This window comes from Neodiprion fabricii, chromosome 2 (assembly GCF_021155785.1).
Source record: "Neodiprion fabricii isolate iyNeoFabr1 chromosome 2, iyNeoFabr1.1, whole genome shotgun sequence".
NCBI lineage: Eukaryota > Metazoa > Arthropoda > Insecta > Hymenoptera > Diprionidae > Neodiprion > Neodiprion fabricii.
In genome coordinates, this window is record NC_060240.1 from 41,031,380 (window position 1) to 41,049,423 (window position 18,044).

Consider the following 18,044-nt stretch of genomic DNA (forward strand, 5'->3'; position numbering starts at 1 on the left):
TGTTTTGGGGCATATTGTTTATTCTACAAAAATGTTTATACATAGGTACCAAAAGCGAGTCATTGAAAAGAAAAAATTAAAATAGCAGAATTGCCCGAAGGCGGAAAAGAAGATTACAATGAAATATGCGTGTGAGAGTTTGTCATAAAAATATAACAATCGGTTGAAGCGAAATACCAAATAATATTTAGAACCTTGCAGATGTGTAAAATATAACAATAAATGATATATCAATCGATTCATCTAGTATTTAGGGGCATTAAATATACTTGAGTGAATTTCAGAGTGAAGAAAACATAGTTGTCGACTTTTTTTGGTATCTTGACTATTATACGGAACCTGTTTGTCTTTTTCTACTCAATTCTTTGATTCTTTTACTTGCGTCTCTACTGTAACTGTCAGCCATAAAATTTTCTCCTGGGGGTGACAGAGCAGCAATTAAGAGCGTTGAAAGCATGGCACAGAAAGCAAAAATGGGAATTTTTTACGGATTTAACTTTGAATGCAAATTTCAATTGCTACTGACAATTGGTTGAACACACAAACGTAGACTTGGCTATACAAGCTGAAACGGCTGAATGCCGTTTAAAGTCCACGAATACAATTTCAACCAGGCTTATTTAAAAAATTGCAATGATTAACATTTAGAATCCTGGACGAGGTCTTCGACCATAGCGATGAGAATTCTGAAGTTGATTTCATCAACGTTTAGAGTGCCAGTATATATTTTTTGTAAGCGGTTTGTCGAAACCCAAAGTTCTTCTTCGAAATCATCATATCCGCGTTTCGAAACCTTGACTCCACTAGCGAACTGCAAGGTGTCGTTGTTTTGCGCCACGATCACCTGAAAAAATGAGTTACGTTTAATATTGCAATTCAAAATTTTCGCACGAAACGAAAATTCTATCAAGAATCCTCAACTTACCACGTGCTCGTCGTCCATCGGGTGATTCATGTTCCAGCATGCTATTGCTATTTCTCTCGTTAGTCCAAAGAACAGGATACCTTCCCGTGAAAATGCTTGTGCGGTAACCTGACTGGGAAATTCATAGTTGGAAGTGATGTAATTAACGGAGCCGAATCCAAACATCAGCCTATGCAGATCGTGAACAGCATAGGAGTATTCTCTGAGCGAGGCCAACGGCCTGAAAAATAAACTGCGAGGTTGCAGCGGATGCCAGGGTGATAACGCGAGTCCGAACATCCCGTCCGCAAGAGTGAAATTATCCCCAGCGATGGAGAACGTCGTGGCCGTTGGGTCCGCTTTGAACGCTTCGTCGTCAAGGCGCAAAAACTGCCATCCGTCCCATATTATGAGACCTCCACCCTGAACGTCAGCTATGTAAACCTTGAAACATTATGTTCGACGGTTCACTGGCTCCAGTCGTGAATAGATTCAGTTTCAGTCAAACATCAGTGGACTACTGACCCATGTCCGCTGGCAGTCGAAGCCCTCCGTCTCAACTACAGGCGTAATTAGTAGTCCCAGAGACTCGTTCGCGGGACTGTGCGAGATGTCGTTTGGAATGGTAATTCGTTGCTGCAGTGTGTCGGTTATTAAATCAAATACCAAAATTTGAGCTGGACACACCTGGTCTGCACTGCCAATTTTTCCGCTGTCAAGCACCCAGAGTCTATCGCATTCGTCAACCTGCGGCAAAACAGCACAAAACATAATTCACGATAGCCAATGCGACGTCGCATCGACCGGTACCCGTTAGTCGCAACTTACAGCCACTCTCCACACACTTGTGATGCCGTTGCAGTTCCCAGGCATGTGCCAGGACCAATCTGGATAGGGCTGCAACAGCGGACCACCTGGACCTTGGCTCGAAGATATTGTCGAAAGGGTGGCCGGAGTTCCGGCAGTAAAGAGCGCTGGCGTAGTCACAAAGACACGTCCATCTACGAGGGCAAGTATGAAGTTTAGTGACGAGTTTCAGGAAACGATCACGTCAGTCAAAATCACTTTTCGAATTAGGCTTGCAGACTTGTGATGCACATCGGTACCTGAAGCCTTCTGAACGTCGATCGTGATGACCTGCGTCTCGTTGTATCTCCCTTCGGCAATTGCCGACTGTCGATCTTCTTCGCTGTTCCAGACGTAGTCGACGTATTTCCATTCATAAATCACGTTCAGTTCTGCAGCGAGCGCGCAATTTGCGATGGTTAGAATAAGTACGAAGCGATGCATCCTCAGAGGAAAATATCTCAAACGTAAATAGTCAATTGAATTACTGAAGTACAGTAGTTTTAGGAAAGTTTTTGCCTTCCTCGGAATGGTATACTCCACGTCGCCACACTGACAATGTGGTAGAAATGACGCCTGCCACTATAGCTGGCATAAAATGCGGTACTTTTTATAATAAACTGTGCCTTATAAAGGTGGCCACTATCAGTTGCAGACAATGGACAGTGATAGCGTTCCAAGGACAGCTGGCGAAACAGGTTTTTAAACGCAATTTATGCCCAGGTGATCAGGGGGGCGTAAGCAGGTTCTCTGGCACCGTTCGATAGTTTCGCTACCTGAACGAATGTCACTGTGGACCGGAAAAGTTCATGGAATTGTACTTCCGAGCGCATCAAAGACTCGCGGTTCAGCCTGCGCTGTTCCTGATGGACTTGAGGCAGTTGGAGGAGCTGCTGTTAGTGTTGGGTGTGAGCTTCTTGTTGTCGGTCAGTTGCCTCTAAAGGCCGCACTTGTTATTGATTTGCAGCTCCTTCTTGTTCTCTAATCAGTTGGAAGAGACGTCAAATTTGAGCGATTGGAGCAGCACTGGATTCTGTAGACGACTCTGGGGCTTGCGGGGCATCTTCCAAACGAGGATTATCTCCGCAGGGGATTCCCAAGCGACGAGAGCGAGTATTCTTGGTGGTAATCATCTCCAAAACCGCACACTGAATTGATTTCACTTGCACAGTTCAAAAATCGTGATTCCGAAACCAAATGTAAAGTTCTACGCGTTATAGCAAAAATAAACATGTTCGTGAACTGATTAAGCGAATAAACAGGCAACAAATTGAAAAGACAATGAAAAATGCTTTAACGGCCATGCGTGATTATTGTTTGAAATATGAAACACGACTGTTTTACAATAATACTGGTTGATGGAGCAACCCTATTACCTAATAAGCGGGGTCCCTTAGGAAGGGCTGCTTGACAAAAAAAAAAACTGGTTTTATTCGCAAACGACCGTGCTTTCATTGACTGAAATTTATAACACACATGAAATATGAGACTTGCTTTAATCACACGTTCATCTTAAAATTAACTCCTTCTGTATATACATTATTAAATAAGTTTAAGCGTCCTTTCTTTTCGGCAAATCGTTTGAACACTTTTTCAGCAGAAATTTAAAAAAAAATGTATCATTCTCTATGCTGAGCAGTGCCGTATGAGAAAATCGATCCTGAATTTATTTTCTGAAATCCATTTTAATAACTTTTGCAGTGGTTCTGCTGGCCAAATTTTCATCGAAGCAACAGACGAGCTCGTTTTCTCGCTTCGGCGTGTAATCTAATACATTTTAAATCTAGACGATTGACGACGAGACTCGAGTTCTTGGCGATGAAAAACAATCGAGTTACTGAATGTTGACAGAACTGCATCCCCGATATTACCCTTTCAGGCTTATCCCAGGGTCATTTAATCAGCAAAACCGATTAAGCGGCCGACGTGCCGTCGTCATCAATGTTGAACTGCATTCAAGTTTACGCGTAATAAGCATACAGTAATCGTATGGAGTACATTTTTGCCAGACCCGACTGTCTCAATGTCACATAAATGGCATAGCACGAAGCTAATTGTAGGTGTTTGTCTGGTTATCGGCTTCAATAACAGGCCTATTCCTGTTGACGAATGGTATTTAAGGGAATGATAAGTATGAAGATAAGTATTTACATTATAGTATGTATTAGAATTAGTAAACTAGGTATGAAGATAATCATTTATATAACAGTATGTAATAGAGTTGGTGAAAATACTTATCTTCATACCTATCATTCCCTTGAATACCATTCGTCAACAGGAATAGGTCTGTTACTGAAACCGATAACCAGACAAACACCTACAATTAGCTTCGTGCTATGCCATTTATATGACATTGAGACAGTCGGGTCTGGTGAAAATATACTCCATACGATTACTGTATACTTATTACGCGTAAACTTGAATGCAGTTCAATATTGATGACAATGACACTTAGGCTGCTTAATCGGTTTCGCTGCTTAAATGACACTGGGATAAGCCTGAGAGGGTAATATCGGAGATGCAGCTCCGTCAACATTCAGTGGTTCGATTGTTTTCCATCGCGAAGAACTCGAGTCTCGTCGTCATTTGTCTAGATTTAAGATGTGTCAGAGTACACGCCAAAGTGAAAATTTTTAAAGTGAAAATTAATTTGACGGTATCTGTGCTAGGGTAAGGCGGTTCAAAATAGAGATGATTTTGATTTTCGCATCGGATTCGTAAGGTATTTACACGGCTAAAACAACGTTGTCCAAAATTAAAGGAAGTTAAACAAGCGTGCTCTGCAGAACATTGGAAATAAAATCTACCTATGGGTAACCACGTCCATGTAGAATAACGACACCGTATCAAATATAATGTGCGCCAAATAATATAATAATAATGAAGAATAAAACTGTGTAGAATAATACCCGTTTCGAATAATATCCTGTGCAGAGAAACGAGATCGGATTTGTTTATCTTCAAAGTGGATCGAGGCGAGTCGGACCCGATCCCCTTGCCTCACAAAGAGGTTGAACAACAAAAGCAACGAAAACGAGTAGATCAGGGGAAATCGGTTATTCTGTTAAATACCTGAGATTTTCTGGAAATCAATTGGAATAATTTTGGTGTGATTATACTGTCCGTTTTTGATCGCGTTCTGCTTTTGTACGTTATCGTTCCAGACGTAGTCGATGTACTTCCATTCGTAAACGGTTTTCAGTTTTGCAGCTGAAGACCATGCCGCACATCCCAAAACAATTGGCAGTATTCTCCAAAAAAAGCTCAATCGAAGTGTCATGATGAAGACCGCAGTTCCTAATTTCGAAAAATGGGAGGGATTGAATACATAAATCCTATAACTGGAATTAAATTTTAATATGAAAGATTTACACCATTGCATTATTAGTATCCTTTTTTTTTAACATGAAAAGAAAATTCCTTGTTATATAAAAACGCTTTTGATCTTGTATATTTTTTGAATGAAGTTGAAGAAACAATGAGCCTGTTTGATATTTTCAATCGAGATGAGCTATAGAACACACCGCTCGTGTTTCAACAAATTCTGTCTCTGAAAAATTCACTTTTGTTCCTAGAGTGGAGAAATTGACCGCTCCCGTTCCGCAAAACTACCAGGCAAAGCCCCGCCATTTTTCATTCACTCGTTATAAAAACCGTCATGTGTGACTCGGTCCACAAAGTTTGAGATCGTAACTTGCGTGATTGCCACCCTCGCTTTGCTCAGGCACAAACTTCGCGCTCGCCGCAATCGCCAACTTTCGTCCCTTTTCGCACAACGTACGATTCTACTTACGTAAGAGGCCTCTGGATACGTTCGGTTTGACTTTTCGCGCCTATGTGTCTACTGCCTCGAAATTGCTTGCATTTATATGGCACAACAATGCGCACTCTTCAGTTCGACATACATTTAACACGTTTAACAGTTCTGTATTCTCAGGTGATACTTATAATAAGAGGACCTCGATTCAACGGCCTTGGGTTTGAGATAGTTGCCGATCAAAATGTAGTTTATGAACTTTTTAGCTGTTGTTTACATTAAGAAAAAATTATGGCAGATCGTACACGATAATGCATACTTGAGAAGTCGATCAAGTTTTTTGAAGAAAATCAGTGACATATATTTCTACTCAACATATTTCTCCGCGGTCAGGCTCGTAGTACGACACACACTACACACGCACACGCCGTTTGATCGAGGTCCTAGTGGATACATGCACGAGATACATAAATGAGGTTCAAATATGTTATCTGCTGATCCGTAATATTCACACTTGAATTGAGTAATAAATTTCTCGCAATTTGAAACTTTGTTTAAAAAAATGTAGGCCACACTGAATGTGCAAACATTTTTCGTATTTATCGAGTCTTGGAATTGCGTAACAGCCTTGACAGATGTGAATTTTAACTACGAGTATGGAATATAGCATTCCATACATACGGAACCAATGATGAAGCTTATTCACAGGGCAGAAGAGGTAAGCATTCCATCCTTTCTACCACGATCTCACTTCTTTGAATCATCGTATTTTTTTGTTGAATAAATGAAAAAGTCATAAATTTGTACAAAAAATCAAATTTCAATAGGCAAGAGGATAAATTATCCTAGAATATTTTCTACAAATTCGAGGCGAGTTGGTTGAGCTATTCTGACAATTTCGTGTGCCTCGCAAAGCATGTCGCAAAACGAAATGGTTCGCATTGTTTTAACAATAACAATGCTTTCCATCAATTGATTACGATAAAAAAGTTGCGTCCATGAAACTTGATCGTCATACTTTGGACTAGTTACACGCCAATAAAATTCAGTAATTGGCTGACAAAATACGAAGCCCCAACATTTTTGGAGCCGTTTACTCCTAATACCGACCCCTTTAATGTCGAATACTTTTAATTTACCTGAAATGTCTTCGAGGAAAAAAGAAATCTAATGTAACGTAAACACATGCTTCTACACGTGGCAATGAAACTCTCGATGTAAAATTTCGTACACAATGTTTTGTTAAGGTCCGATTTGTAAGATACTCCGTATAATTCCACCATCTGGATACTCTGTGGCTTTTTCGAAATGTTACAATACATTATGTATTTCTTGCAGGGAAAGTTAAATGTTTTGTCAATAACGAATGAATTTCGAAGTCTCCGCTAACATGGCAAATACGCTTGAGGGTTTACCCCGCAAATGTATCTGTAAGAAGTAGTAGCCGTCGGAGTGGTCCATTGTTTATTTTTTAAACGCCGTTCGACGAACTAAATATCTTACTTGATAGCTCCCCCCTTCCCCCGGCAAAACAAAAAATAGAAAAACTTGTTCTAATCAATTTTGTCACTTCGAAAATTGGATATCACAAATTTAACACTACTGATAGTTCATTTTTTCTAAGTAAACAACCTCGATAAGTCTCGATATTCTCGGTTGAAACTGGGTGTGTACATCCAGTATACCATTCTGAATAATCAATTGGTCTGTCAGTTTTTGACATTCCCTTTAGTGATGTGACTTTTGCTTCTGATAAAAAACAATATTATGGCAATAAGTGAAAAAATAACGAAGCGAACGTCGGTCCACTTTGTGTCTGGGTTCGAAAAATTTCATGCCTGATGTTGGTTTTTTGAGATTTTTTTTTTTGTTGAGATTTTCGAATTATAGCCAACGATGTTTTTGTATATTATTTAAAAAGTCTAAAACCCAATCTGAGCTTCCTTTAGAGTCAAAACGACCAGATTAAAATTCGTCGACCGAATCGGAGAGGTCAAGGGTCAGTCCCAGATGGAAATGGTGCGGAATGGTTCATTTACATAATTACTGGTTGTACTTTATTAATTGTGATTCTTTAACTTAGTCATGTGACTCGTTTTGCTCCAACAATTAAACATGTAACTAGAATTGCGTGACATTGCTTCGCGGAAGAAATGTTCAGAGTATAACTCCGTGAGTAGGTAAATAAATTTCTGACCTTGTCGTGTGCACCTTATACGACACGCACATCCGAAAGGTGAACGATAATTACGGCCATGTAAGTTGGCTTTCACCGTCAAAAATATCTCGAAGAACATCCTCGCTCAATAAGGTCTGCATCGCCCCTTTAAAGACGATTCTTTCAAGCAGTTGGCAGGCGTTCGCGGTACGTTAAGTTCGTGAAGTTGAAGCCACAAATAGTTAAAAATTATAAGACGTCGTGACGTCAAGAGTTGAACGGGGGTGAATTCTAACCGTGCAAAAGGACGGTATGAAAACTTCAGACACCGTGCGTATTATTCTGATCCTGGATATGTTGTTGCGTTGTTAAAAATTGTACCAGAAGCGTAATGTTTTATTCACTAACATTTTTCTCCTAAAATTGCCCCTGCGCACAAACACTCCCCGAGTAAGATTAATCCTGTGCATTTCGCACCCACTGTTAATTGCTAACTAATTGTAAGCACGGCAATTCGTCACGTTCCCGTATTTTACCAGTTACCAGCGGAAAGGGAATCCCAACGACTTATTACGACTGTGCGAATATCTAGTGATTCAATCGCGACGCATTTCGCTTCCGCTACTAATATCATCTCGCCCTGGTACACGAAGAAAAGAGTCTGAAAGAAAGCCTCTGCATCGCCTGCCGCGGCTGTACTTGCAATTCTATTCATTGCAGAAAGACGTTGATGCACGTGCAAGACACAATGTTGCATTATTCTTCATTCGCACTTCGAGACTGGAAAGCTCGACAGATCCACTTTTCTCGCTTTCATCATGGCTCCATTCCTATCGGATCTGCAGCTGCTGCAGAGCTTCGTAAAGTAGAAACACAGCGTTTCATTCTCTGTGACATGTCAGCACACGGTTTTACTAGACACAGGCAATATGTCAAAGCATAAGTCCAAGAAAGAAAGAACAAAAAAACAATAGGATCAAAAACCTAGACTCGTTGACTGGAATGCCGTTGACTCGAGCATCCCGTGTCATCTGTGACCTCAAAAGGGTGGAAACCAAAGGTGGATTGACATCCTTCCTCGACCGTCGGTAGGGCGGAGGGCTCAACCCACGTCAATGCGAGTGGAGGAGGGTGGCTGCCGGTGGAGTTTAAGGGCGATCATCTAGCTCGGTAAATCATCGGAGTTACTTTGTTCGGCGGCGACGGGCGGAGAAGGGGGGGCAAAGCAACGAAGAAAAACTAAGAGAAGCGGGAGAAGCTTGAAAAACAGGCAAGCCTGATCGGAACCGCCCTGTTCATCAGTCGATGTATATCGTCCGACAACTTTGTCGCCTCTTTGACGATATTCAAACGTATAATACCTTCAACTCGGATCAAATTCCCCCTCCGACTCTCGGTTCGTCGTCAAACCGAGGACACCGCGCTGTTTGCCATCCTTCCCAGAGGTTCATGAATCAGATTATAGCCGGGGTGAAGGGTCGATAGGCCCACCTTTCTCGCTGGCCGGATCAGGCTCTAGACGGAGTATCATCAGCGGGGAGTTCGTGATTAAGGCTGGGTTGTTCGACGCCTCGTTAGTCCGTCGTTTTCATCTTACACCTACTCGGGCAGCGTGCAAGGTGAAGTAGCGTGAGCGAAACGTATTCCGGAGGGAAAATTTTCGTTATATTCACGAAACCGTTGGCCGATGGAGCTGAAAAGAAGGTGGAATAACCTAAGCTGGAAATTACCCGAAACTGCGCGGCAAGGGGTCGATGATGCAGCAGAATTAAGGGCAAGAAGACGCACCCAAAAGGGACGGCCTGCTTGTGTGTACATTGTCTGGGATGTGCAGGGTCTGCGGTGGATAAGATCGGAGCCAAAGTTCCATGAATACATCCAGGCTTCGGTCAGTACTTTACGGGTAACCCTCCAAGGTATAAACTTTGCTAATTCGCATTCAAATCTAGAAATCTTGATACGGTGTGTGAAATTGCAGCCTTCGAAGGACCCCGTAACTTCGTCCTGAAATTTGAACTCGTCTCAAATGAACAGAAATCTCTGTAACAGGCACGATTCATTTACATTTCTTGAGCTACGGATATACCGAGTTTCGAAATGAGCGGAAAGTTTCCCAAATTATCTTTCCCGATTACACTTCAAATCCCGCTGCTCCGAAATACACGGTAGCCATTTACCGAATCTCATGTAACCGTGCGGAATGAATAAACCGTACCTGCGGACTGTCGCCGTGTCTAGTTGGCTGCATTTGCTCAAAATTACATCGAGAAACATGTGTTGGAGTAAAGATTCTACCGAACCTGAAATTACAAGCAATATATCCTGCCACTTGCCGTCTTCCGATGTGTTTGAACTTTTCACTGCACAGTTTGACGCGAGAAAAGAAATTACTCGATTCAAAAAAGTTCCCTGATTTCGCTCAAATCGGTGGATTCAAAATTAAACAGAGTAGCATGAGCCGTAAGCCGGTTACTTTAAACGGGACGAGAATTTTAAATATGAGCTTGCAGCCCGTTTCAGATGAGTCTATTTCGAGTGAGCTCAAACACATTCACGTATTTCGTTCTGGGACTACGGCTGAGTTCGACTTACGTCCAAATTGCAGAAGTCGGAACGTGAATTGACCGACGTATTTTCGTCAGTATGAGTAAAAAAAAGGCTGGTCCGAAATCAATTTAGGATCGTAAGGGATTACCTCCGACAGCGAATAGCGGGACGTCTGTGCCCAAACCACTCAGACAATTGATGGCGGAGCTCTCAGATTCACCTGCCACGAGATCGAACTCCGAACAAACAATACGCGTTGTTCATTCGGTTAGCAATGTGAGGATTTTTCTCACAGATTGGCTGGATATTTGCCAGCAGCGATACGGAGGACTCTTTCAGCCGCGGAGGAGGAATAAGAGGAGGAGGAAGGCGCGAGGAAAGATTTGTTGGACCGACCCTCTCCGCCGACTCTCAAGCTCAAACAGTTCATTTGAAATTCCAATTTTACCGCGTCTGAACAATTTCTTCCCGGTCTATGGGAACAACACCCTGAACCGGCCCGACATGCCGGATGTTTGCGTACATAAAAGAGTGTATTCGCGGTGTAGCGAAACCTCCAGTAACCAGTCCGCATCCGATCCATCCATGCCAGACGCAGAACCGACGCGAATTATCGGCCAATCCGAAACAATTCGAAATTTGTTTTTATTTTCTTTTCTTTTCTTTATTTATACCATTCACCTGAATAGAATTACTTCGCTTCATCGTATTCTCATTTTTCGTTCCATCTCGACGTCTCCGGCGTTGACTGTAACATTTTACGCCCACGCTGTCCAAGATTAATTGAGGAAAGCATGGAAGCTTGAAATTCGTTTAATTGACGCGAACTTGACCGAACCAGAAACCGGAGGAATGCAGAGTCGTTAAATTAAACAACGATACGTTCGCCGTGACGTATAAACGAAGCCGGGTATAGATCTATACGCGGTGTATAAACCGGCGTGATACTATTATGGGTATAAAAGACAAGGTGGGCGGGAGGGGGAATATAAGGTTTCATTCATTTTTACGTAGGCATGCGCGTAATGTTATGCGAGGCGAGGGATCCTCGTAAAAGAGAATCACTATCCCGCCGAGTGTAGAAGGCGAATTGCCTTACAGAGCGCATGGGAGAGAAAACATTGAATCTAATGACATAAGAGAGTTTCGGCTTTTCCGCTAAATTTCATCGAGTTATTTTCATGCAGAGGTAATCCGGACGGACCACCCGGTAGATTGTCAATCAGAGATACGCGCAACGCCGGCCGTCGTAAAACGAGACAAAGCTCGTGTATAAATGAAAAAGGCCGGGACAGCCGGGATTTTATACACGCTGAACTTGTTATGATTGTGAAATTTCTATTTCGCCCATATGAATCCGGAGTGACGAGTGTATCACGTTTGTAATACGCATAGCCGTGTCGCCTACATCATCCCACCGCTACACGCGTCAGTCATAAAAGCTGGTAAATGACCTGAAAGCTCTGGTTTACGGCGGGTACTTTAAATAGGCAGCCAAGCACTTTTCCTTTCTTTCTCATTCTTCTCGGGTCTGTGTTAATCCAATATCGCTCGTCGTTAAGGTCCTTTATCGTTTCCCTGGAATTACACTTTTCTGCTTATCGGTAAATACGATCCAGAACTAAAGATCGAGTGAAAAGAAGAACGACCAAAAATTTTACCATTCCCTGCAGAGTGTAAAAAAAATCACAGCCTGCTCTCCCGCATTATCGAACTGCCAACACGGCGCATTTTTTTTTATTTTTTCACATATATTATACCGCCGTTTCACTGCAGCTCCTGCAGTGATTATTATCGGGTCTTATACTTTCTCATCAAAAATCACTAGGACGAGTTATTGCAGCCGCGCGGCAATACATGCCTGCAATATTATGGCTAAGTAGCAGATTTTTTGTTTATTTTTTTTTTCAATCATTTTTCAACCCTTGTTTGATTCGACTACAAGACTACAGCCCGTACGGGGTAACCATAAATTTTTGAAATCAATACTTTTTGTTTCCGCTCGAAACTTTTTCATCTTCAAAATAACTTCCAGCCCGCTAGATTCGATTCCGCAGCCGATATCCTTCGCCTTGTTTATTTTATTCTTCCCGTTCGCCCCTTTGATATGAATACTGCTCGTGTTATTTCCGCATCGCTTCGCGTCTTCCAGCCCGATTGGCGGCGGGACTCTTCAATATCTCAGGAAACAACATTCTTATAGCTATCCTCGCGTCAGGCGCCCGTCGGACAAATAATTGCACAAAGATCTGCCCTGGACGGCCGTGGCATCGTCCTTCGAGGGAACTTCGTCCTCGCGATCGATCTCTCGGGTCCCTCTTTCGTCATTATTTTCAGGCCGGAAGACTTCGAGGGAAACGGCGTCTCTGTCCAAGTTCGAATCACGTCGCATCGAAAATAAAGAAATTGTCAGAAATTACGTATATCCTCCGCCGTTTCCGGAGGTTCGGATCAGCACGAGCTATCACGTGACGTAGTTACGAGGTGCCGATTGCCTAGCCGCACTCTTGCGCGCGTTGAACGGTTCACGGTACATTGGACTAGGCAAATTGCTCGTCGTTATCCCGATAAAGTTACACAGCGCGGTGTAAACACGAGCGAGTTTAGCCGCGGCTTGCACGAGACCGTATGTACGGTAAAACCTGAGTTTTACGTTTTTCTCGTTCATGGCAATTCCCGCCTTTGAACCATTGTAAAGGTATTTCACTTGTACGTTTTCTGCGATTATACGCCACGTATTCCGTCCCCTAGCGCTGTTCTCTCTTCGGTTACACGTTACTGCAGCTGATTTTTTAGTCGAATCTTTCTACTTGATGTTTGACTTCTATTTAGCGGGCGCGTTTTGATGTTTCAAAGCTGGATGGCGCAGCTTGACTTGTGCGCCTATTGCTACCCCAAACACGTTCTGGCAAATTCAGGTTAACCTCATCTACGGAAAGATGTTCCTTACTCACCGTCACAAACCTATTTTTTCGGTCATGGAGAAGGCTCTGGGTCAAAGTAACCCGGTCCCATTTTTGCTGTGTTGCCATTTCAAATTTACGAGTACGATCTACCTGAAAAAATTCCCGGAAATAGTTTCGCGCTATCAGAAATCGGGAAAATGAGACTTTCTTTGAGAATTACTGTTTTAAAGGAAAAGTGCTGTGATAATAATATTGGCCAATTTGGCTACGATGAATGAAATCACAAGATGATGTCTATAAAATCACTGAAAATCATAAATTTTTTCATTTTCCAACCACGAAGACTTGAAGTATTCAAGTATTTTACTTTAACGTTATTCTCGCTTGTACGTCAATATTGCCATATCCCTTGAAAACCGTATAACTGAAGTTTCACTGTGTACGTATTTGCGTCAGCGGTAAAACTCAACCGAGAGTAAGAGACACGAGGTTCGAGGAATTTACAGGTGTCGGCAATTTCGACGCACAGAGGAGTTTATCACGAAAAATATTGTAAATAATTGTACCGACGACAACAAAATACTTGTACAATTTGAACAAAGATCAAATTACCGATCCGCCAGTAACTGATTTTTCTTCGTCGCTGTGAAAAAATTCACCTCCGCGATGTGGAATTTCTACGCAGTATAACCCGCAATTTCCCCTTCCCGCTACCACTTGTTCAAGGCCCAGGCCCAATGCCCGTTCTCTTATTGTTAACCACTATTATATTCGCGAAAATCAATTCTCCCAGCTCCGTACCGTTTTCCCAAATAACAGGAGCTTCCTTCATTCATACAAGCCAGAAATAGGTAGGTATATATACGTTATACACGTACGTGCATGCACACACACTATAAGAAACCAGCGGAGAGCTTCTGATTTCGATTTGGCTTGGACGTATTTTCCCATTAACTCTAGGGCGAGCAGCAATTCGGCCGAACCGAAACGACCCCATCGGTGCGATCGCGGCTGTACTTCAGATTTGAACACTCTCTCTTCACGATCTTCGAATCCACTATCCGATGTAGCCATAATCAGGGAGGGAAAGGAGAGACTCCGGAACTTGCAGTCAGAAATATATAAGCGCGATCTGCGATCATCTTGCATTCGCTCAAGGTGAAAATAATTTCGACGAGGGTTGAAACATATCGAACCGCGTTCATCGTACCTCGAGGAAAACCTGTTGTCGTCGAAAAAAATTAACGACGATACGTCGAAGAATAATCGTTTCGTCACGTGTACGCGTCAAGGGAATTGCTGTGTGATCCGGCGAATAGACAAAAGGCGATGATTACAGTCGTTGAAGGAGAATAACTGGATGATGAAATAAGTTAATACACGAGTGCGGGCAACCGCGAAGCAAAAATTACAGACCTGGACGTCCGGTCTTATCTGTTCAAATTTCACTGAGGTTGTTTGACGCGAAATAATCTATTTGCCATGGGACCGAGAGATCAAAGAGATGAGCCAAAAACCTTGATTACTCGATCTGGGAGACGATTCTCGGGGGTTTGGGGGGGGGGGGGCGAAGGATCAAAGGGAAAGCCTCAATTCCTGTGTTAAGCACGCTGTTTCGTTTTTCTTTTTTTTCTCTCTTATTTTCGCTCCCATCCTTTATTCTATCATCGCAACTTCTTTTACATCGTCCCCCGTCGCCGCGAAAAGAGTTAGCGCGAAGAGAGTGCTGGAAAAGAATGTAAAGAACCCGAAAAAAGTTTTCCGCTGAATCTTTTGCAAACAAAGCAGAGCCTGCCGTTAGTCAAATTCGTTGAGAATGCGTTTACTGCACGAGGCATGTAAAAATCGACGATCCATTAAATCGCTTCTTGCTAGTCGATTCGTCAAAGGTCTCGGAAAGGTGAAGTGTAATTGTTGAAACAATTTTTTTGGACAGACCTTGATTGTTAGACCATCTCGGAAACAGAAATCTTGGTGGGTGATAAATTTGCGGGGGTAAATTAGAGGCCAGCTAATTTCCCGCCGACAAAACGGTGGCGAATCGCAAATAACTTATTGATGACCGGTTTCGCATTTATGGTGTACTATACGGTCACCGCAGGTGCTAACAATCTTCGGAGCTCGGTTGACGCGGACAAATATCCTTCGGCGCGATAGCTTTGGCGACGACACCTGTACCTGCGGCGTAATCCTGAGCTACATGTATCGCTGGCCACTTTGATCGTCGGGTACACCTGATATTCGGAATAAAATGCCTCTGTAATTTTGATTAAAGAGATTTTAAAACCTTTGTTCTCGTTCACGAATTCGGCTTTAATCGGATATAGCTTGATTAGATTAAAGCGCGTTATATTTCTTACCCGATTGTGCGTTTCATAGATCGACGAATTCTGTAGCGCCGCTTGCTTCTCAGAGCTTGCATGTAAATTCAATTACAAATTCTACTCGCCCGAATGTCACGCGTAATGGGTAATCTTAGTTCAGACGTCAGGGTAAATTAATATCGAACCGCGTAAACGTAATAATAATGTACAAATTGCCCTAGACCATAAGCTAACAAACAGTTGGGAATATTCTGAAATATGGTTGAAAGTCTTGGGTTATCGATAATGAGTACGGAACAGCTAGAGGGAGAAACGAATTTCTCACTGCAGAGAATAGCGATCGAACTAATATAATTATTTGCACTCTATTTAATCTCGCGTGGAAAATTCTTCAGTCTTAACATGCGGAATGGATTCTCAATGGCAGGTGAAAAATGCGAGCAGAAAGAGCACCCTCGTCATCGAAATCTGGAGGATCGATCTTTGCGGGGTGGAAAAAGCCAGCGCGAAAATAAGCGAAACTTGGAACGGCCACCGTTCGAACGGATTCAGCTGATATCGGAACTTTATTTGTTACGCATCGCGTTCGCAGTTCTCATCGTCACAATCGACGTTGATTCACAGAAAAGGCAAGACAAGGTAGCGCGAATATTCGAGAAGATGAGCGGGACGACGTTGTTATCTTTCGAGAATAGAGGGAGCGAACGAAAAGAGGATATTGCATGGCGGTCCATCACCCGAGTTTAATGAGTCATAAAGAGCTGAGGAAATGGTTTATCTTGTCAAAATTTCACCGTATCGCCAGCAGGTCGACTGAAAGAATAAAATAACAAATCGGATGTCGCGAGTCGTCGTAAATGGGGTGAAGATATCTTCCGACTCCTGGGGCACCTGAACCTCGTAACTTTGATCGACACTCAAAGTCGTCTTGATTTTACTTCGCTCTGAGTATCAGGGCGACTCGGAGTCCACCCCTTTTGAAAATTAAGTCAAGCTGAATTCTTCGATCAAGTTTCCGGCGAACCTATTCATTCCCTCTACCCTTCGCAGATTCGACAAGAGCGAAAACGGATAAGCGAATGGATTGTCACGCCGATAAAGTTACCGGGGATAACGCTCGAGTTATCCGAAGATACGAGATAGCTGCCTGTTCCACCCTCTCACCCTTCGTCGGAGTTGAATAGAAGCGCGTTTCCCTTGGCGCAAAGTATGGTGCATGCACCGCAGTCGCAGCAATTCGACGTATCGCCCGAGGCGGATAATATGCTCCGTTTCACCCGGGACGAGAACACCTTCCTACGGTTCTCATCTCTGACCCCGTGCAAACACGAGGCGTTGGGCATCAGCAATATCGGGTACCTATGCGATGATCTGCTGCGAAGTGGCGAACCCCATCCCAGTCATCGCAGGAAGAACGTCCGTCATTGTATGCCCGGAAACTCCAAGCTACCCCGTATCACGATTTTTCTGCTGCGGAAGTCGAGTTCGAAACAGGGATTGGATCGCTTTCATTAATGGTGAACGTCGACGATGACACACGCCATTGTCATTCTACGCTTCTTTGGAAACTAGGATCGAAACTGAAATTTTTTTACTAGTATCGGAGCCAATCTATTCGTCTGATATTACATTTCTTCCTCAGATTCAAGCGGAATCTCTTTCCTGCTCAGGAAGAAGCCGCTTGCTCGAACATTCCGCTCTGGTAAGCTACCGGAGCTTTGTTCTGGAGTGTACTTACAGTCCCTACTTGTGCACCTACTTAAAACTGTAGACATTGTTGGCCCTACTCTATTTTACACTGTGCTATTCCAAACCAGAAGAGAATAAACTATTTCACCGAGCCGAGTAACTTCTAACAGTCTGGTAAGAAAAAAAGGGAATCTGTATAATTAAACCGATAAACTGACTCTGCAGAATTTGTTCGGTATAAATTCCATGCTAGATGGTGCAATTAATCATGACTCACCGCACGAGGCTTAATTGTACGAGTCATAGATCACGTTCGTTCGGACATCTAAATCGTATTGTTTTCGACTTGCATATTTGACACAACTGGGTACCATTTGTATTCACATCATGGCGATAAGTGAACACGTTATAGTCACGGTCTGTATTTTATCGTTTATGACCCTACAGCAATGTGAACGAGTGTATCTGCCGAGAATGGTTGTGTGAGGTGGCGGGATCGAAAGGCCAAAAGAGACGACAGCCGCCACTACCCTTAATTGATTGCTCGCGTCATTTATCAAATACCAATCGGAATGAAACTTTTTCATTCTCACGGGTTTTACGCTCTGTCACGCAGTCGCTTTCACGCTTTTTCTGCTACTCGCATGGCGGTAAAAAAGTAAGAGTTTACTAGTTATCGGGTGTTCTACCAGTTCTTCTATACGAATTACTCGTTGCTAGTTCAATCCCAAACCTTACGCTATTGCATTTTTTGATTTTCCAGGAGTAATAAAAGCAAGCGTAAAATGCAGTATTGTTTACGAGGCTGCTTAATGCTTACATTTTAATTAAATCCATTATTTCACGCGAAATGTCGAAAAAGATCGCAAGAGAAGGAATCTTCCGAATTAATTAACGATATTCGTATTAACTT

General features: G+C 42.8%; 1 protein-coding gene and 1 long non-coding RNA gene across 2 annotated transcripts; one reads left to right on the top strand and one right to left on the bottom strand.

The window, feature by feature from the left end:
- LOC124176388 (major royal jelly protein 2-like) lies at window positions 1-2,362 on the bottom strand. Its single transcript, XM_046557612.1, has 5 exons — window positions 2,011-2,362; window positions 1,733-1,905; window positions 1,430-1,651; window positions 926-1,348; window positions 1-844 (listed from the first exon to the last, which is right to left on the bottom strand). Exons 1-5 carry the CDS (start codon window positions 2,192-2,194, stop codon window positions 638-640), a joined length of 1,209 nt encoding a protein of 402 aa, XP_046413568.1. The 5' UTR covers window positions 2,195-2,362; the 3' UTR covers window positions 1-637.
- A 66-nt stretch (window positions 2,363-2,428) lies between these two features.
- On the top strand, window positions 2,429-3,020 carry LOC124176393. Its single transcript, XR_006869368.1, has 2 exons — window positions 2,429-2,676; window positions 2,740-3,020. It is a non-coding gene; the product is annotated as an uncharacterized LOC124176393 (long non-coding RNA).
- The last annotated feature ends 15,024 nt before the right edge of the window (window positions 3,021-18,044 follow it).

Coding starts and splice junctions, on each gene's coding strand:
- LOC124176388 (XM_046557612.1), bottom strand. CDS start 2,194: ATGCATCGCTTCGTACTTATTCTAACCATCGCAAATTGCGCGCTCGCT. Junction 1,906..2,010: donor CGACGTTCAGAAGGCTTCAG/GTACCGATGTGC, acceptor TTGCCCTCGTAG/ATGGACGTGTCTTTGTGACT. Junction 1,652..1,732: donor CAAGTGTGTGGAGAGTGGCT/GTAAGTTGCGAC, acceptor GTTTTGCCGCAG/GTTGACGAATGCGATAGACT.